The 22527-nt window shown below is 37.0% G+C and overlaps 1 protein-coding gene across 4 annotated transcripts in view; it reads right to left on the bottom strand.

Moving 5' to 3' along the window:
• vps13c.L (vacuolar protein sorting 13 homolog C L homeolog) overlaps positions 1-22527 on the bottom strand; it is a 132354-nt gene that overhangs the window by 31720 nt on the left and 78107 nt on the right. For all 4 annotated transcript variants that reach the window (XM_041586667.1, XM_041586666.1, XM_018252883.2 and 1 more), the window contains 13 exons: positions 21306-21430; positions 18295-18464; positions 17764-18008; positions 10420-10655; positions 8989-9081; positions 8002-8367; positions 7682-7771; positions 7206-7361; positions 6671-6935; positions 6430-6590; positions 1956-2077; positions 1168-1465; positions 54-443 (listed from right to left, as the gene is read on the bottom strand). In XM_041586667.1, the coding sequence (XP_041442601.1) occupies positions 54-443; positions 1168-1465; positions 1956-2077; positions 6430-6590; positions 6671-6935; positions 7206-7361; positions 7682-7771; positions 8002-8367; positions 8989-9081; positions 10420-10655; positions 17764-18008; positions 18295-18464; positions 21306-21430 (2717 nt within the window). The remainder of the gene's footprint in view (positions 1-53; positions 444-1167; positions 1466-1955; positions 2078-6429; positions 6591-6670; positions 6936-7205; positions 7362-7681; positions 7772-8001; positions 8368-8988; positions 9082-10419; positions 10656-17763; positions 18009-18294; positions 18465-21305; positions 21431-22527) is intronic.

Genomic DNA, 22527 nt, shown 5'->3' with positions numbered 1-22527 from the left:
GATATGTAACAATAGGTATCACCAATAATGTAAAACATAGAATTAATGTATACCTTGTTCTTGCTGAAAATGTTTTTCTTCTTGAAAGAGAAGAGAATCACATCTCTATAGTCTGAAGGGTGCTTCACATGTATATCCTCTGCCTTATATTGGAGGATACGGGAGGTCTTGTTTATTATCCAGTATGGACTGTAAACAGACAACACCATACGGTTCCCAATGTGCTTCACATGTACATTGAGGTCGACTGTCAAACGTTCTGAGGAGTCAGCAGTAAAAAGGACTGAAAAGAATTCAGGTAGACCCTCATGAACTCGTAAGTGGCCATTCCAATCCCTCCCTTGATACTTGATTAGGAAAAGCTCCATGATTTCACCACTGATCCGTGACTGTAGAACATCTGAGGAGCTTCCTTCTGTCAACTCATATGTTTCTGCAGCACTCTGTAATGTAATAAAACCAATGAATAACTGTCAAGCAATAAGTTTTAAAGTAATGAATCAAGGAATACTATAAATATACTGTATATATATATATATATATATATATATATATATATATATATATATATATATATATATATATATATATATATATATATATATATATATATATATATATAACACAAAAGCTATGAATATCTTTTAAATGTTATCCTTATAAATGGTGAGTTCTGATGTCATCAGCTATAAACTGTGATTTCTTATGTCATTTCTGTCACATGACTCACTGAAATTTGTGTATTATAATAAATAAAGTACCCCCATTTGGAAAATATGAGGATATTAGAAGTCACCTCGGAGTTCCATGACCTGTATAAAATCACTAGGCATTCGCCTTGTGTTTTTATATGTCATGAAACTCCTCGGTAACTTATAATATCCTTATATTTTACAAGAGGGGGCACTTTATTCACTGTATATATATATATATATATATATATATATATATATATATATATATATATATATATATATATATACATATACATACACACACACAGAAAATAGTTTTACAGGTTACAACTATGTTTTCAAATGCCTAGCACTTAGATTTATGTCTAATTTACAATAACTATACTATAATGTAAGTTGTGTACATTTGTTTTTAACAACGTACGTTTACTGTACATACATAAAGACAGTTGGCTGAAATATGAACATTTACCTCGAGTAGGAATCGTAGGGTATAAGGTACAAGGTTTCGAACTGTTAATGTTGGGAATAGATGGATGATATAAGCTGGATCCCACTCCTTCTCCCCGTTGCTGGAGATAAAGTTGATTTCATCAGGCACTGCTGTGCAGTTCACCATCAGGGGAAGGAAGCTGATCTCAGAGGCTGGGCACTGTAGGGTGCATCTAACTTCACTGCTCCTGTGCACCAATTCCTTCCACGTGATATAGCTTGTAGATTCCTTAAATTGTCCCTCTAGAGCACCTGCGGGCCTCAAGAACAGCTGACACCTAGGGATATAACAGTATAACTCAACCTTCTCTGTGCCATAGGGCAGGCTACAAATAGCAGACTAGTATGTTAAACAATCCTTATAAGAAATATAACTGGGAACTGGAGTTTATAACTAAACTATGTCATTCTAAGCATTGCCTTAAAATCCTTTGTTGACCCGACCCTCCAACACAGCTAACAGATCTTCTGTGTTGTTTCAGTGACGCTGGCTTGGGGTGGCGTGAACCTTCCATAGGCTGTTTACAAACGAAAAGAGGACTGCAGCCTAAGGATGGATCGCTGCGCCCCCAGCCCAGTGTCACTAATGAAATGAGGAAGATCTGTTAGCCGTGTCAGAGGGTCGGTTAACGAAGGTTCACGGGGCTGGGGGCGGCTTTGGGGGGGCTTTTAGTTGAAAATATTTTAATAAAAAGATTATAATACTGCAAAAGCATTGATCATTTATACTTGTAGGGTTAAAATAAATCAACTGTCTCTGAAATGTACCTGTAGGAATCAAGAGGCACATGGAACTCCTCATCTGGTCTGACTACTCCAATTGGCTCCAGGAGTTTAGCAGAAGTGACAAACTTGTAAACCGTAAATGGGATTGAAAAATGGTTTTTAATCTGAAAAATAATCGAACAATATTTAGCATTTTCCACCAGGATTAAAACATGTATGTATAACTTATTTTATACAGTGCTGGAGAAAAAAAACATTATAAGTAAATGATAAATAAATATGTAGCAAGAGAAACAGCAGAAAGACTCTTCTCTGTAGAGCTTTCAGTCTAAGTGGGTGGATAACATACAGGCAGAAAAATGATGGTAAAAGTGCAGCAAAGTTTGGGTATTGGCCCAAAATTCCAAGACTGCTCCAGATAAGTGACCAAATTCCAACAAGTTTTTTTCAACCTATGACAACACAAATTCAGAGTGAACAAAATATTGCTTACCTTGGAGGAGGATGGTTGTCCTAGAGAAACCCTATAGGTAAATAAGATTTGGGGTGGCTAAGAGTGAAACTTAAGTGGAATAAGGCTGCTGACTGTGACTGTACAGTAGCACATTACAAGAATAACTATGGTGTTAGGGTCTCAAAGTATAAAGGTTACTCACCACTCAGGGGAAGTGGCCCAGGTGCACCACCCTGAGCCCTCAGCACGGGGGGCGGACAAACCGACAAAACAAATATGGAGCAGGCACTCAATAAGGCAAACTTCCACCAGGCAAATGTTCATAAATTAGCCATTCGAAAGCCAATAGTAAAAAGCACACCAAGGAACCCTATTTTTTCAAATACAAAAATCTGTCGTATGTTATCAGTTATGGCAATGTGCTACTGTCGAAACAAATATGGAGCAGGCACTCAATAAGGCAAACTTCCACCAGGCAAATGTTCAAAAGTGAAAAAGGTTTATTGTGTCCACAGCCTGACGCGTTTCTTGTCACAAACGCTTAATCATAGGCTAAACTCCTAGAGCCATGCCTCAAATATTTAAGCAAAAGTGAACCAATCAGATCATCACATCAATTAACTACCCACCCAATCCAGAAAACTTTATTCAGTTGCATCAATTAGACATCATATTCACTATTTAAACCCATCGGAGACCTAGTGGCTAAAACAAAAATCCACTTAGTTTCCAAATAGAGAACACATCAATAACATCAAAAATAAAATAGATACAAGGGTAGCTACCCATTTTGTGGACTGTGACAATGGCAATCTAGACCATTTCTCGATTCAGGGTATTCAAAGACTAATACCTGATCAGAGAGGAGTGGATCAGATTAAGAAATTGCTCTATTTGGAAACTAAGTGGATTTTTGTTTTAGCCACTAGGTCTCCGATGGGTTTAAATAGTGAATATGATGTATCCTGCTATTTCTAACCCTACTTAACTGTAGTGAGGGGTCCTGTGAAATTTTCTCCCTGTGCTTTTCAGAATATAAATTGATTTTAAACTATTTCTGTTAATGTGGTACGGTATGTTATTCTCTTTATATGAAGCATTTATTTTGTACATAATGTTACTTTTCTACTACTTTTAGCTACCGGTAAGTACTTATTTAAACTTAGTGAGTTTTATTGTTCTGTACCTCACCTAGGTCAAATGCCACTTTTTGTAGCCATTTATTAATAATATATTCTTTATACTATATATATTTATAAGATTTATGGTCTACATATATGCTTACACAATGTCAGGGTATATAGTTTGCTGTTTCTTTTATGTATTTATATGGCACTGCCACTTTAAACGGACCTTGCGTGCACCAGTATGTTATTCCATCCAGATAGGGGAGTAAAAGGTTGCCACCATAGAATTACTAAGGCCTATACCCTTTGACCTTTGTCTGATTGATGCACCTGAGTAAAGTTTTCTGGATTGGGTGGGTAGTTAACTGATGTGATGATCTGATTGGTTCACTTTTGCTTAAATATTTGAGGCACGGTTCTAGGAGTTTAGCCTATGATTAGGTGTTTGTCACACGAAATGCGTCAGGCTGTGGACACGATAAACCTTTTTCACTTTTGAACATTTGCCTGGTGGAAGTTTGCCTTATTGAGTGCCTGCTCCATATTTGTTTCGACAGTAGCATATTGCCATAACTGATAACATAGGACAGATTTTTGTATTCCTTGGTGTGTTTTTTACTATTGGCTTTCGAATGGCTAATTTATAAAGATGAAGATGCAACCAATGAACATCACAAGACATAGTGTGTGGGAATCAAGGGATGAAATATAATTAAATATACACACACTACTCTCTGGCTGAATTAAGCCGTTATACAGGCATAAAGATAGGATTTGGTTCAGATTTGTGTTGGGCCAGGCATTTAGATTCAGCCGGATTGGGGTCATTTAAGTCTAAAAGATGGGGTTTGTTTTGCTTCTTTTCTCGTTTTAAACGAAGTATGCTTTTGTTAGATTTGGTTACTTTTTACGCGAATCACTGTTATGTTAAACGACCACTGCTATAGAGAAGATTGCGGTACAGCTAACGGGGACAAATTGGGGGCAACTCTAGATGTTGGTTTTATTTCTGCCTTCAGCTCAAATACGGAAACTGAAGGTATTGGTCCTTGCAAGGTAGAGAGTTAAATTACAAGAGAATAGATAATAAGAAGTCTATTGAGCAGAGGGTTATCAGTGCACTGGTAATTTGATTTAACTTTGTAAGAACCAATCATGTTTGCACTGTGTAACTAAACAAATAATTATCATAAAAATGTTTTGTAATTAAACCATAGGTAAAAAGTATGTTCTTCATAAGCTTATTTACTGAACTCATGTTTTAAAGGGATATTACAGTCTCTTCGTTTACAAGCAGAGAAGATAAGGAAAAGAGATAAAAAAGAAAAAAACCCAGGACCTTGAAATATTTAAAAAATTCTAAAGCCTTAAAAGGAATATGGCTGGATATGCTTTACTTTATATGCTGTCAAATTGTAACAAATTCTAAGGGTTGCCATTATGTAGAGCCCTTGTTTATTTCACTCTCATAGTTCTGACACTTAAGTACACCTACGATTGGTATATTGGCTGGCAGCAGGTCTCATATGTGTGTGTGTCCCTCTAGTAATGCCCATAACCTTTCTGATCACAAGGATCTCCTTTTTCACTGTGTGCTCCATGGGGAGGTAAGAAATTACTCCTGCAAGCACTCTGATTAATCATAAATTGATGCTGGCTGCCCTTTCCCCTCCCCCAATACATCTTCGAAATCCATGGAGAAGGAAAGCCGCTCACTGCGTATGTAGTGGTATGTGACACAAGTGTACCCTGTGTCAACAGGTGTATAATCAACAGGTGTATAATCAACAGGTGTATAATCAACAGGTGTATAATACCTGCTCAACAGATTTGAGTACCACTGTGATGGGGTCAATTTAGTTTTTTTTTTGTTAATGTTAATTAATTTTGCTGGCCAATAATCTGTGTAAATAGCTATATGTGTAATTTCTGCAAATACTTTGTTTAGGCGTAAACTAGTTTTGGTTAACCAACTGAGGCCTACTTTGTTTGAAGCATGGGACTCAGCTGTGCTGAGAGTATATTTAAATGGCACTAAAACAATTGTTTTTACATGTGAATACAAAAGAGTGTGCATGGAAAGTTTTACTTTTATAAATAATAGTGCAATTGATTTTACAAAGTTTCATGAAGAACTTACCTAGAGTTCCCAGAGAAGCCACTGCCTAAAGGGGCAGGCAGCCTCTGTGAATGAATATTTATAGGGTAGATGCTGATCACCTGGTGACAGCATAGAGTGGTCTGGCAGCTATAAAAGGCTGCAGACTGAATTCATTGGGAGTCTGTGTTAAGCCTTTGTGAGAGGTAGTTCTGGAGCTTCAGGTGTGTGCTTGCTGCTGACCCCCACATTTTCCACTGAAGATCTGCCTGGCTACTGAACTTATATGTGCCCAGTGACAATTACATCATTTAAATAGCACATAACAGAGCATATCTGCTATTTAACCTGTGCCATTTCTCCTTTGTCAGATTGAATAGCTGCACCCATAGCTACAGATCAATTTCATTTATATAAACTATAACAGTGTTTCTGAAGCAAACACACAGGTTTCAGTGGAGTACAAAAGTACATTACATTTTAATTACTTTCATTCTGGTGTTGCTGTTCCTTTAAGCAGCCTGTACTAAGGAAAAATGAAAGACACTTTTCTTTCACACATTGCTAAAATAATAAAAAACAAATCTTGAAAAAACAAACACCATCAATTAATTCTTCCGTATTTCTCTTACTACAGGAATACTTCTAGATTATATTGTTCCTTCATTATGAAATGTTGCACTGGATAGTTGTGTTGAAAACAGTTGCATGTTAAGTTTGAGAGCTATAGCACTTACATATTTGACAAGAAGGAATGTATTTAAAATACCGTAAGTGTAAAATGACTGCGTAATAGGTTCACTATGTAACTGTGTATATCAAAGTTCTGCTACTTACTTGCAACGGGGACCTGATAGTAATAACTTTGTTCCCTTCAGTGGCATCAATTTGCACAAGTACGGACACAAAATTCTCCTGCTGTGGGCTTCTCACATTGTACAGGCGTCGGGCAGTCTTGGTAACAGGAATGTTTGACATTTGTGTAAATCCACAGGGCACTGTAGACATAGAAAAGCACCAGTAAGACATCTATTTTCTTGTCAGTGTAGGATGGTACAGAATAAAGCAATTATATTACCAATTCCAACTGTTAACAGGCTGCTATCCTGTCGATGCACTGCAGAGAGTTGTCCACAATTCTGTTTTTCCTTATCAAAGAATTCTAACTCAAGTGACTGGCCCTCATTCACTTCGTGGGTAGATGAATGTGGGGACGGTGTATTTCTACGCATATATTTTCCATGTTCAACAATGATAGAAACACCCAGTGCATTTTTGATGGTCAGAGGAGCTCTGTCCTTTGAATCATAGTCATATGTAGATGCTGTTCCTTCAGAAAAAGCCTTGTAAAGTAATTCAGAACAAGAGGGGGTTATTTACATTACAATCTCTCTGACAGCTATATTACAATTAAAGTAATGAATATTTAATTCAATATTAAATACAATTTTTTGAACATTTAGAAAGATTATTCACCAACACCTAAACAGACATAAACAGAGCTAATCTACTGTCAAATACCTCAATCCACATTTTAGAAACCAATGTTTTCGTCTTTGAATTAAGCATAAAAGGTTTTAAACAGCAGCTTCTACAGCTGTGCAATCTCTCACCTTAGCCAAATGGCCAAACACTGTCAGGGTGCACTTGGATATTGTGATGTTCATGGTGTCCTTGGAGTAAATGTTAATTGCAGATCGGGGCTCAGGGATTAGAATAAAGTCATCCCCTGGAAACATGCTTTTGTCCATTACTGGGTTATTCTTCATCTGTAAAAAAATAAAAAAATGGCAATCTAGATTCACAGAACTAAGGCCCTTTCAGTTGGCAGAACTTAGCAAATTGCAATAAAACAGATACCGATTATGAAGGAAATTACCTTCATAGATGCCGTCTATATCTGCTCAGAAAATTTTTTTATTCAAGTTTGATTAGGCACAAGTACTGTATAAGTGGTACAAAACACCTCAGGTAAGCAGTACTGTAATGCAAACAGGATACCTTAGATTTGTAATAAACCAATAAACAATTAAAGAAAAATGTAATACAATGAACAAAAGATTGCTTCCATGAAATCCTAAAAAATGACCTCAAATTTCAGACTCCAGCGGCGACTTCCACAATTTACTCTTTCAATCAGAGGTTCCCAAACTGCATAGTTTTCATTGTAATAGTGAACCTAAAAGCACAGGAAACATACAAATAGTAAAGTAATAATATGTATATAAGTAATTGTACAGCATTTTTCATGAATAAAAAAAACAAAACACTGAAGGTGAAGAAAACTAATAAGTCAGACTGCTTCTGGTATCTAGGGATCAATAAGTCAAACTTGCTATAATAGCTCTGTGGCTATTGAAACATATCGGTGTCATCTACGATACATGAATCCTTACTACTTGTACATACCTCTAAAGTAGTATCAGCAGCTATATTAATAAAGGATGTCCAGTTTTTAACTTTTGCTGAAAATGTAGATTCCATAAGAAGCAATGGCACCGTTCGGTGGCCCAAACCACATTCCAGGGTAATCTGTACAGATTTCACTTCCAGTTCAAAACTCTCTCGTTTCTCTTTGTGCTCAGAGCTCTGAAAGGTCTCTGAAATTTCTTGTGCCATGTCCACGCCAAGAAACCAATTGCTGCAACTATCTATAGGCCTAACATCCCAGATATTCACACGTTCAGTCAAATTTTCAGTGACTTCATCTTCCTTCGGTTTTGGTTTGAGTGCATCTATGATTGTTTGCACTGTGTTTAATATGATTGGCGAGACCTGCAAGGTACAAAGGTGTAGACTAAGACTTTAATAAAAGTCAGTAACATTTTAGAATGATTCTCTGGATACCCAGAATAGTCTGGGTAAAGCAATAGAACTCAACCAAGGTGAATAGAGAAAACATTCCTTGTTATCCACAAAGCATGCTTTAGTGTGTGTGTTTGTGTGTGCATTTTCTTTTCTATGTTAATGCTTTTTGCATCCAATTCCATAATGATGCTAGACCTTTACACATGCCAGTTAACAGTAATAAAATTTCACACATGACAACGGGCTCAAAACATGCAATGTGTAAATAAATGCACTTTAGCAGCAGCTAGTTCTGCTTCACAACCTCCCTTGCTGATTTAGCATTCCTCTTGGTCACGGATATATTTGAGGTAAGGATATTATAACGAAAGGCTGAGCATCTGGTTAACCTTTCAGTGTATTGGCCATAATTCATTTGCTTGGGTAATAAAGTGGTTGGGCTGTTAGATTGTGTTGATGTTTAATAAGGTTTTAAAAAAACTAATATAAAAACAAATATTCTTACTAAAGAAAAGTAATTTCAAATAAAAAGATATTTTGCTGTCACTGGCTGTTACTTTAAAGAGGAGTCAACAACAACATCATTACCTTTATAATAACCTGTTCCAAGCCAAGGGCAAAATCTTGAGCACCTGCAGGATCTGTGGTACCTTCCAGATGCAATGAGCAAGGCTGCATTACCTATTACACAAAAAATAATATGGTAAAGGGACTAAAGTCACAGATATACAGTTTAAATAGTAGAACAAACCTGAGTTTGCGTACGTGAGCAAATTTATCCCTCAAGCTCTTGCAATGATACCTATTTTGGACAGAGAAATTGGACACAGCCAACAAAGGTAAAGCAAAGATGCCCTGGCCTGATTGGACACTTTGCCTTTTTGGAGCACAGAGCTTAAAAGGAAAACTATACCCTCAAAATGAATACTTAAAGGGGTTGTTCACCTTTGAGATAACTTTTCGGGTGATGTAGAGAGTGATATTCTGAGACAATTTGTAATTGGTTTTCATTTTTTATTATGTACGTTTTTTTAGTTATTTAGCATTTTATTCAGCAGCTCTTTAATTTGCATTTTAGGCAATCTGGTAGCTACAGTCCAAATTACCCTAACAACCATGCACTGATTTGAATAAGAGACTGAAAAATGAATAGGAGATGGTCTGAATAGAAAGATGAGTAATACAAATTAACAATACATTTGCAGCCTTACAGAGCATTTGTTTTATAGACAGGGCCAGCGACGCCCATTTGAAAGCTGTAAAGAGTCAGAAGAAAAAGGCAAATAACTATAAAACTATTAAAAAAAAAATGAAAACCAATTGAAAAGTTGCTTAGAAGTGGCAATTGTATAACATACTTAAAGTTACCTTAAAGGTAACGACCCATTTAAGCAACAGATTTGAAGTTGCATATTAAAGAATCTTACCAAACTGGAATATTTAAGTAAATATTGACCCTTTACATCTCTTGCCTTGAACCACCATTTTGTGATGTCTGTGTGTTGCCTCAGAGATCACCTGACCAGAAATACTGCAGTTCTAACTGTAACAGGAAGAAGTGTTGAAGCAAAAGACACAACTCTGTCTGTTAATTGGCTCATGTGACCTTAGAAGTATAGTTTGTTTGGTATGTTTATGTGCACAGTGAATCGTACAATCCCAGGGGGTGGCCCTTATTTTTCAAAATGGCAATTTTCTATTTATTACCCAATGGCACATACTACTAGAAAAGTATTTTATTATGAAAATGGTTTATTTACATGAAGCAGGGTTTTACATATGAGCTGTTTATCTTTTTATAGAGACCTACATTGTGTGGGGGTATAGTTTTCATTTAAACTGTTTTCTACCGTTCCAGATTCTGCTTGTGCTTTAACTTCTCAAAATGCACATAAATGCGTACTTGCTGCATACATCCCTTATCTCTTTTTTAGGAGCCTAATCAGTGTATGAACACTGCTCCAATATTTCAATAATATACAGAAGCAACAAAACCACAGAATGAAGAGATATTTGTACCGTAGTGATATTGCTTCCACGCAGTTCTCTTAGAAAAGGACAGGCAAGAACTTTGAATTCTTTCACAACGGCTCCCACCTTCTGAGAACCAGATTTACTTTCAAGAGTAAAGTTGCCTTGGAAGGACACAGTCAAGGCAGGAGCATCTGCCTTCATTAGATTTGCCACAAATACAATTTCTGGCTCCATAATTACGACTTTAACATTTGCTTTCTTCTGATGTTGTGGATATGATTCTGAGTAGACAGAAAACATGTCAATTGTTAATAACATTCAAAGTCTTTGGACTTATCCTTGTACCTGCTGCCATTTTCATTGTCTAGTAATGTTCCCAGAACCCCTTTTCATCCTTTTTACCCTTTTATTTATCATTTCTATTTATCGTAAAATGTAAAACCTCTCAATACTGAACTGTGTCTGCAATTTATTAGCATATATGTTATAATCATATTCATGCTGGATGCAAATGTAATATCCATGATGAAAGAATGTACAATTATGTTTTTTGACCAATTTTTGGCCTATGTGTCCTTGGCTAATTAACTCTAATCATTTGTTGGGCACTTCCACATCTTTAGTTTTTTAACTATACACGATGTCTAATAATTCTAACACTTTTCATATATAAACCAATACAGTGAAATGTAAATTTTACATCCCTTGATTTTAAGTTTTCAACATTTTAAATGGTTTTATTGTGGTCCAATTTATAATGCATAGTGCATTTCCCAGATTTTATGCCATTTTTTTCTGGTCCCATGAAAAATGTAAAATGGGGGTTCTTTTTTTAAATATGTAGTTGTGTTGATCTGCCCATAACACAGTCAATCATGTCAGCTTCTGTGTGGTTACAAGGAAGGGTAAATAATGCAAAAATGTATTAACCGTTCAGTGCAGTACCTCATTAAAGAATGATAGCACAGTGTGTCCTGGAAAGGAATACGTATTATGTCACCAACAGGAAGAAAAGGGCTATCAAATGAGCTTCTCTTAGGATTCTATTTATGTCCCAGATTTGTTTTCTAATGAACTGACTTCCTATGTAACAGAACAATGTTTACTTCTATGCCCCAGTTAAACAGATTGAATTAAAGTGGAATTCTCATTTATATAAGCTGAGTAAAGTGTACTGATGGATAGAAAAATAGACAGATAGATAATAGTATATAACATTACAAATAACACAAACTTCTTGTTATTTCAGTAGCGCAGTAAACATCTGACTCTGGAATCAGCCATATAGAGCAGGCGACTTTCAACATGACACTGTTGGATTGAGCAACTCACTAATAAATTGGTAGATATATAAACCCCAATTCAATATGATTTCAGCGAATAAGGCCTGTGCTGAAAATACGTTATTATATTATATTCATATGTTTTAATTATGAATATGTTTTTGTTATTTCTAAACAAGAATATGAAGCCAGTTTTACTTTAGCACTTCCTGGTCTTGATGAGAAGCCCCTGATCAAGAGCATCTCAAATGCTGTTGCTTAGAAAAGGGAGGGGGTTGTTTGTTCGAAAGAAATAATGAATCACTAAACAAATTGCCATAAGGGGGCGGTGTTCAGTGAAAAAAACACTTCCAAATTGGTGCTTTGGCCAAAATTAGGCAAATGTAATAGGCCAAATGCTTTTAACACACTTACTTATTGTGTAATTTTGTTAGCAAAGGTGTTTTAAGTGTATACTATACCTTAATGGAATATTGCAAAATGATAGCATAAATGTTGACCTTTCTCTTCTGCTCACCTTGACACTATTACTAAAACTTGTCACTTTAATTTCAATATTATACAGGTATAAGATCCATTATCTGGAAATCGGATATCCAGAACAGAAAGCTCTGAATTACGGAAAGCAGTGTCGGACTGAGATGCCAGGGGCCCACCAGAAAACCTTAGACCGAGGGCCCACTTTCCAAACTATTATACCTCCTCTCCTCACTCAACCTCTATATTCTCCTAGTCTCTTTTCTCTCCATACTAAACACTATTCTTCCATTATTAAGCCTTTTTATTCCTATAAAGAAATAGGGAATGTCCATGAAATAGGCCAAAAGGTTAGAAGCAAAAGGCCCACTGACACCTGGGCCCACCGGGAGTTTTCCTGGTTTCCCGGTGGGCCAGTCCGACACTGACGGAAAGGTCCTCTCCCATAGAGTCCACTTTAATTAAATAATTCACATTTTTCAGAATAATTTCCTTTTTAACTGTTATCATAAAACAGTGCACCCACAATCCCCCTTTTTTGTATAATAAAACAATACCTTGTACTTGATCCTAACTTAGATATAAATAATCCTTAATGGTCACAAAACAATCCTACTGAGCTTATTCATTGTTTTGCTGATTTTTTTAGTAGACAAAATACTGGGATCTAATTTACAACAATATCCCTTATCTTGAAAACCCCAGGTTGTGAGCATTCTGAATAACAGGTCTCATACCTGTACCACATTTAACACATTTCTAACGTTTACTGTTTCACTAGCTCCATTATAGCAGACTCAATTGTGAGAGAGCAAATTGTGAAAGGTTACTAGGTTTTTTGATAGCTAGGCTTTTAACCATGAACACTATGTGAGCGTATTTTAAATATTTGCTTTTAAATAATAGAAAGTATTTTACATTTTTGCTGCTGCTGTTTATATAAGGGAAATCTTTATTCCCTATGGTGGCAATTGCAGGTGGATGGGGTCTACACACATGTGGTGCATTTAGTGCTGGCTCCTATTGCAGGTGTTGTGAATCAGACTTGAAGGGATACAAGTTGAGCCGGATAAGGATTGTGAACTTACTCGGACCTTGGCATATTTATTTTCTGATAGGTTTATTGAAAGGCAGCTTGAGGGTAGATAGAGCAGTAATATTTTCAGCAAACATAATTAAATTTGAGATGCGCAGCATGATATCAGAACAATTAGAAAAGGAAGGATTTGTGTGGGAAAACAGTTTACAATAATAAAATCATCAGTTTCACAGGAACAGGAAACGGAGGAAGTTGGACATGTGCTTTGGGTTGTATAAAAGGTTAGTTCATTAAAAAAGGTCCATAAAAATCAAAACTACCCTAGAAAACAACATCTGTTACAAACACAGCAATTGACTATTGCATTACCATATCTAGGACTGGGACATACATCAATGACTGCACCTTGAACTGGAAAATTCATTAAAAACAACATTGTTCTATTCATTGTACAAATCTCAGCTGAAAAACTTTTTAAAACTTGTACATTAATATATAAATAAGATGTCACACCATTTAAGTTGGCAACCCGTTTTCATCCTATATGTAAACAAACTGCAGGAAGCCTTAACCCTTAAAGACAAAATGCCTGCATTCAGCTTCCACTTGGATTGGCAGAAACGAGCTGAATTCCATTAGCATCAACTCATCCTGCTACCATATTCTGTATATTATCTCCTCACAAACTGAACACAACTGATGTGTAGCTACAAGTATCTGGCATGCAGATACCCCCAAATTAAAATATTGCATAAAAATGGTCATGGCTGTCACTTCAGCTACTGAAAAATTAACACATTTTTGTGGGGTAAAGCCATAAAAAGATGAAAGCCATATATTGTTTGAATACACATTCTCATGGACCCAAAAGCTTATCTCCCACATTATTAGATTCCAATATAACAAATCATAAATATGATTATCAATAAACTACCATGCCACAAAGCTTTGACAAATCTAATGAAATATAACAAAATCGCCTCAAAGATTGCATTTTACAGCATTTCATCTCATATACTTCATAAGGTACCAAGATTTCAAAAATATGTATACTCTGAGTTCACCAAAAGGTTTCATGCCCAGCAGAATTACAAAAGTATTTTTAGATTGTAAGCTTTTGGGCAGGATCCTCTTTACCTCTTATATAGTTTATTGGCTACTCTGTATATAAATTGGTGTTTAATGTATACACCCATTCAATGTACAATGTTACGGAAAATGTTGGCCCTTTATAAATACATGATAATATCTGACATGTAACTTACAGCATACATATTTGTACTGGTGCAAAAACATACTATTTTATGTGTGCTAAAAGTAGAAAAAACATTTGTGTACAGCAGAAAACTATATATTTCTGGAAAGCATATGGGCAGGCCTGGATTTACATAGCGGGCACCCCTAGGCCTGCCCGTCCCCTCCCATTTATTCGCTAAAATTTTCATCATGTGGACAAGATCAATGAGGATTGACGGATGGGTCACAAACTATTGTATCTCCTGCTCATCCCCAGTGTTTCTGAACCAATGTGGGTGTGGTTGGGCAGCATGCCACCCCCTAAAATCCTGCCACCCTAGGCCCAGGCCTTGGTGGCCTCTCCACAAATTGGGCCTGCTCATGGGTAAATGGGTAAATGTGTCTTTATGCTCCAAATGAACAAACTGCAAACAAATGCTAAATTTTTTAATGAGATTTCTGTAAAATGTCTCACAATTTACACCATCATATGCCACATATATCCTAATGTACCAACATAAAACACCCTAAATATGAACAACAGACTGATGCAAAGGAATACCAAAGAATGTGCCATGTAGAGACCCCCAAATGAAAATCGGGCATATAAATTTCAATGGCTGACACTCTGGGTGCTGCAGAATAAACAATGTACAATGTATGGTATTATGTGTTGTAAGATCCCAGAAAACCATATATGTTGAAAAGTTCCAATTCTGCCAAATCCAAAAGGGGTAAATATGTTTTTCCACTACAAACTACCAAACTGCAAAGCTTCGCTAAACTTAATAGTGTTAATGACATTTCTGAAAATTGTCTCATAGCTTGTATTTTACATCATCATATCCCACATGTACCAGCATAAAACACAGTAATATGATCGCCAGGGCTCTTCTGAACAGTTTGATGTTCGATAAGCAAGGTCGGACTTGGCTGGCGGGACCCTGGGAAAAAACCCTGTGGGATCCACCGGCCCAGTGAGACCTGCTCCCTGCATGCCGCCGCATGATTCCAACCTCCCTACTAGCCCCTGGCACAGTCGCAAGAAGAAAAAGGTAGGCACGGTGGGGGTTTGGTGCTCAAGAGGAGGTTGAAGCAGGGCCCTGAGGTAGCAGCCCTCAGGGGGCTCAAACAACAATAGTGACAGGTTGTGGCAAAGGACAATTTATTTTTTGGAATCCCATGTTTCCTTTAAATATGGTTTTTCAATGTGTCTTAAGTAAATGCAATGTCCATCTACAATTTAGATGGTGCATTAGAAAGGCAAAGCTTTCTGTGGGCTGAGAAGAGCTCTTGGAATGAATGGAAGCAACAGACTGAATTGACTTTGATCCACCTATGTGATGTTTCCAAATGGACAGTTACTTCAAATGTGCTGCCTTCAGAAATAGTCTTGTGCTATTCAGTTTGTGTTGAATACAGCCTTTAGTATGTGGAGGAACAATGCTTACATGTACCAGGTGCCCCAGTCTATCCTACCAATACTATGGAGGATTCAAATGTTTGCTTGACTACCCAAGAGCTAGGAGTATATTGTAGTATAAACCTAGTTTACAAGATAGCCGAAGGAAAGGGTTACCGTTTTTAGGCAACAATGATTTTTATTGGGGGGGCTTGTGGGGCTTGGGATAGTGAAAGTGAAGGTAAGAATCGTGGTGAATGGTAATTTTTTTCCCCCTAGATACATCTGAAAACTCAGCAGAATGTTAACTAGGGATACATATGACTTGAATATGAATTTGCTGTCCTAGATATTCTTGGAACTATGGCTGAATGTCTGAGCTATGAAGGGGGGGGGGTGACCAAAGGTTAAACCTGCAAGGGGAACTTGAACTAAACAGTTTGTCAACTACACCTGTAGGTGATTCCATTGAAAAAATATTATACATAGCTTACAATACAAGGGAACCATTTCCCTTCCCATAGCAGTTTTTAAAGGAATTGTTCAGTATAAATATAAAAACTGGGTAAATAGATAGGCTGTGCAAAATAAACGATTCTAATATAGTTAGTCAAAAATATAATCTATAAAGGCTGGAGCGACTGAATGTCTAACATAATAGCCAGAACACTACTTTCGGCTTTGCAGCTCTCTTGGTTTCCACTGATTGGTTACCATTCAGTATCCAATCATTGACTCAAAGGGGGGGGCACATGGGTCATAACTGTTTGCTTTTGAATCTGAGCTGAATGCTGAGGTTCAATTGCTAACTCACTGAACAGTTATGTCCCATGTGCCCCCCCCCCTTAAAGTCGCTGACTAACTCTGCGTTAGATAGCTGAAAAGCAGGAAGTAGTTTTCTGTTCTGTTATACATCCAGTCACTCCAGCCTTTATATATTTCATTTTTGGCTAACTAACTATATTAGATTGTATGTACAAAATAAAAATGTTTCTATTTACCAAGTTTTTATTTCTACACTGAACTGTTCCTTTAAAACCATTCAACTCCTCTCAAACCATGTATGGATAATATCCAATCCATTATAAGATTTGTAGCATTTCTACTTCCTGAATAATCTGATGGAGCTTTCTATGACGTTCTATCAAATCTGTGGCTTTCTATTTTTTATATTTAAAGGAGAACTAAACCCTAAAAATGCATATGGATAGAAATACCATATTTTATATATTTAATTTATTGAACCAGCCTAAAGGTTCAGTATCACTACAGTAGGAATTATCCAGGCTTTCAAAGTTGTCAAAGTGTCTGTGACAAGATGTTGAGAAACTTAAGGGTAGTCACAAATCATAAAGCGAGGTTTGCTATTCCTGTCTCAGCATCCGTTTCTCTTCATTCTGTCTTCATGCAGCAGTTGGGTGTCAGATAATCATTGACAGTTAGATCCAATATATCTTATAGGGGGGCTCCTTTTTCCTAGAAGATGTATTAGAGTTCACTGTATTAAAGTCACCAGACATCATGTCTCTCTACATGCAGTATTTGTGCAAATGGCAGTTATTTTATTATATTTTGTTTGTACTGGAATCAGTTATTTGAGTGAGCTCTAATGCAGGAAAGGGAGCTCCCCCTATATGTATGTAAATGAAAATCTGAACCCAACTTCTGCAAGAAGACAGGATGAGGAGAAACAGATGCTGAGAGAGGGATAGTGAACATAAACTTGATTAATTCAGAAACGATGCAGAATATTTAATTGATTGTATTTACAAAGTTTCTTATTTCAGTATGCTGAAGCTTGTATTACATTTTTTCGCAATAGTTCCCATTTAACAGTGAAAACCCCTGAGGGTTTAAGTTTGTTAGCAGTAAAATACGGTTGTAACATACACTTTTATATTTTCTTAAACACTAGGACACTCATGATATACTGATAGAAATGTTTAATATACCTTCACTCTCTGCTCTGGGTTTTGTTTGTGTAGAACGCTTCACGTGACTCTGCATTGACTTTTCCCCTGATGGGTCCTGGGGCATAGCCTGTACAAAGAAATCTGCCACAGTCATAAGGAACTCCACACTAGCACAGACATAAAGCTTCTCCAAGATGGTAGTGATTGAATAGTCTTGTGGTGATTGCTTGAAGGATATATCAACCATGTTTCTTTCACAGAATCCATCTTTTTGGTCAATCATTCTAGTCAATAGAAATTTAAAAAAATGCATTTTTATTAACTGTTCTTTGGAAAGTGAAAATATTTACAAAACAATTCTTTCAAAAATCAAAGGTACAAATAACACAGTAAGTATTGCTGACATCAATGAAAAAAACAAACATTTACCTGCCTCCTCTATATCAGTGGGTATAATAGTTTGCAGGCCACTAAGGTGGGTAATGAATGGAAGGTACACCAGCTGTCTGTTTATGAATGATTCATTTGGAACTTTATATGTACCATGTAAAGATTCCTGAACTTACATACCTGGAGGTAGCTTTTGTGATACCTTCCCGTAAGTCATCCAAGGTACAGGCCTTAAGATAAACAGAGAAATCCATAGATCCATCCGCATACATATTACCAGAGGAGGTAAGAAGATGTAATCTTAGCTCCCCAAGGCGTAGACTTTCACTATGTAGCCAGAGGGGAGTTTCCTGCAGCAGTTAAAAACACAATATGAAACAAATTAACTTGTAAGACATTTATTTATTGAAATCTGATATTTACTTTTATGGGGATGGCAATTACATTTTAGATAAACTACTGTATGTTCTATAGGTGTGTTTATGAACTATGCAACAAATTTGTTATAATGGTGATGTATTGTTTTTTATTAAATAATAAACAGATTTTCTAATTAAGTTCATAGTGCAAAATCAGTAAAACATATAATATAGTAACTACTACTAGTTACTACTATACTGAAACTGTAGATAAATCTGAATTCATGAATGGAAGAGCTGGAGGGCTTGTATAAGAGGCTTCTTAATTCACTGGTTCTTTACTAGTGCGGGTGAATTCATATATGGTATTTGTTTGGGCCAAAGCACAACCTGGATATATCCGCTCTAGCCTAATTTTCAACTGGCCAGTTACCTAGGTGCAAACATATTAATTTTGCTGGGAGGCCTATTCATCAAAATTCAAATTTGTGAGGTTTTTTCTACTTCGAATAAACTCACAATTTTAAAAATGAACTTGAATGTTTGCTCATTTACTAAAAAAAATCCGAATGTAAAAAACTTGATTGAATACAATAGTGGAAAAAAACTCAAATTATAGGCTTGAAAAACTTGAATTTGTGAGTATACAAGCTCAAAAAAAATGCCAGCAAGGCAAATACCTTCAATCCCACTGTGCCTCCTGTGAGTGGGTTTACAGACAGACAGCCTCCAAGGAAGGATCTCTGTCTTGTTAATCATCAAGGGTAGTATAAAGGTGGCCATAGACGTAAAGATTTGTTCGTTTGGTGATGTCGCCAAAGGAGCGGATCTCTCCCCGATATTCCCACATTTAGGTGGGTGATATGGGCCTGATCCGATCGTGGGCCCGGTCCGATAGCGGGACCGCATACACACACAGATGCGGCCACGATCAGACGGGATTTTTTAACCTGCCCGATTGAAATCGAGGGGAAGCCAGTCAGGTGGCCCCACACACGGGCCAATAAGCTGCCGGTCTGTTGGCAGCTTTTATCGGCCCGTGTATGGGGGCCTTTAGTCATGCAACAGTGTGGCAGTTCTTAATTGTAAAGTTTAAACCAAACCCTGATGGGGAAAACTTATACTTTAATGCAAAACTAATACCTCATTTTCAACCGCAAAAGGGATTTTTTTTTTTGTGTTCACTTGATGAACTTGGTGGTACACAGGCCCGGACTGATAATGTGTCTGTTCGGGCAAATGCCTGTGAGGCCCCTTGATCCTGTGTTGAAGTGGGCAGCACGCTGCCTGATTAGACGCGGCACAGCACTTTTCTGCTATTCCTCCTAATTAGCTTATTTTAGAAAGAATGCCCGACGTCTGCTTTAGGTATACAGCAGTCGGCAAGCATTTTAGACAGGGGGAGGGCTGAGCCACGAGGGCGGAGACTGGAAAATCTGTGGGCAGCCTCTTCTGATACGATCATACGTATCATATGCTGAGAGTGTACGCAGGAGTGTGCATTCTCCTGATGCCTGCCCACACAATTGGCCCAGCCCACCTCCTACCAGATCAATGGCCTGCTTGTGTTTGAGCGATCTGCTCTGCTCTACCAGCACCGGTCAAGTAAGAGTGCGCACTTCTCTCAATAAAAGTATGTGGGAGGATTGGCCTGTACTGGGCGCCTGTTCTCTGCTGCTCTGGAGAAGTGCACACTCTAATTGGAAGGCTGCTGTTTAAAGTTAACGTGGGTCACAAGAAGTATCGTAAATTTACTATGCAAACTGGCTGCTGGAAAGGGGGGCTTTAAGGACGCAGGGCAGATGGTATTGTTGGCTATGCTTGCTGCTATTTAACTGTTTCAGGGGAGTAGAGACAGAAGACAATAGTATTGTTCCCTATTCTGCCGTTTAAAATTAACTCTTACATTACAGGGTATTGAGGCAGGAAACTATTGTTGCTTGCTGTATATGTGAGTGTATATGGGAGGTATATATCGGGGGATAGTGTAGGTAAGTGCAGCACAGAGTGTATATGTGGGATGGGAGATATATATAAAGATATTAGAAGTCACTGAGAGGTTGTTCTGTGACCATATAAAGGCACAAGGCTGCAGGCTGAGTTATACAGGGAACTCTGAGTATCACTCATGTATTATAAGGGATAATGTACCACCTACTGTAAATGATAAGGATATTAGAAGTCACTGAGGGGTTGTTCTGTGACCATATAAAGGCACAAGGCTGCAGGCTGAGTTATAAAGCGAACTCTGAGTATCACTCATGTATTATAAGGGATAATGTAGCCCCTACTGTAAATGATAAGGATATTAGAAGTCAGGGGTTGTGTGGATATATATATATATATGCATGAATGTGTATAGGTAAAAGACTAGCACACATTTGTGGGCGCAAGGGAAATCGCGTTACGTTGTCCCAAAACAAGGAAGTAAAAAATGTTTTCCCCTTCCCACCACTAATTTGCATATGCAAATTATGATTAGTCTCGGTATTGGTAGAATCTTTTACATCTAACTTAATATTGGCCTTCCATGCTACTTATAATCTGATTCACTGTGTTAATTTATGAGGGGGCTGCCATACTTGTCCAGTAGAAGTCTGTTAGCATTAGAAACTTTAACTGTCAGGCTGAGATGGCAGTCAGGTTGGCAAAACAGTCAGGTTTAGGAACTTCAACTAACAATTACTTCCTCTCAGCAAGAAACGATCAACATGACGTATAGGTAACTTCACTTGTACATTCATATTTTAAAAAGTTGTTTTTTTTAGTGTCAGTATCACTTTAATGCTAAAATACAATACGACTACAATATCACTGGAAAGAAAGACTCACATTACAGCGGTCACTGTTGTAAAGCACAATAGAGAGGGATTCAAACTTAAATGTATAATTCATCAAAGTGACTGAAAGTTCTTCTGCTGCAACTTGTCCCAAAGAATCTTCAGCATTCATTGTATCTTCAGAAGATATGTAAAAAAAACAATGAATGGAACGAATGCAATATAAGAACTTGTTACACACATAAACTGTCATTTTTTTTTAATTTTAATAAGAGATGGTACTGTACAAACTAGAAAAAAACTGCCTTATTACCTTCTTTACATTTTAATGAGAAATTACAATACAGGTCTCAAGAGCAGATAATGGAAAACTGTTAAATACTACAGGTACATGGAAGGTGATAGTTGGTTTTCATTCTCATCAGATTTATCTAACAGTGATGAAAAACTGTATGAAAACCAGTGCTTCAGTGTAGCTCCCCTTCACTGAAAATGCAGTCTATGTATGTATGTAGAATGTAATATTTTTGTAAATGGTATTTTATTATTATTCTTGTTTTTTTACCAGTTTATCTTAATAGTTGTGCCTTCATAAAAGCAGGGAAGGGAGCGTGGTCTACAACACCACAACAACCGATTCAATTAATTTATTGAGCGGAGGGCATGTTTTTAAGAGTGATGTCATTCTGAAACACCTAGAATTAAAATATATGGCCTGCTGTTGAAGAGAAGGAATCCGCAAGCTGTAACTGCCAGCTATTTCCACACTACAAATGTGACAATTGTAAAGTAACAGCAACTGCTAAACATGAGCACATTCTGTAGAAATGTCTTTTAGATAGCAGCCTTGAGAATGTGACAGAACAATGGATGGTCTATTTTAACCAAAGCAAAAAAAAAATCTATAAAGAAGTTTTCAGCTGCCTTATGTTGGGAGGATGTTATGAGCAATCTGAACAAATTCAAACAAACAAAATCTAGCAGCTGGCAATAAACGAACATATGTTTCTATGAAATGAGATTTTGAAGAAAAAGAAAGCCATAAATATTGTTCTGGTTTTACCCACGAAGTAATAGTAAATAATATTCTTTTCTGTTTTGTAATCATTTTTAATTCAGATATAAACGGGGCAGTCTCCTGCATGTCACATTCAAAAGTTTTCCATGACTTATTTTAATATATGTAGCATTGGTAGAATGGATACCTTGTCAGTCAAGAAGAATATACACCATATTCTCTAAATGCACTGTAGTTCAGCATCATAGCTTTAATT

This window comes from Xenopus laevis, chromosome 3L, assembly GCF_017654675.1.
Source record: "Xenopus laevis strain J_2021 chromosome 3L, Xenopus_laevis_v10.1, whole genome shotgun sequence".
Classification (NCBI taxonomy): Eukaryota; Metazoa; Chordata; class Amphibia; order Anura; family Pipidae; genus Xenopus; species Xenopus laevis.
Note: the sequence above shows the minus strand (reverse complement) of the source record. Positions and strands in the feature narration are given on the sequence as shown.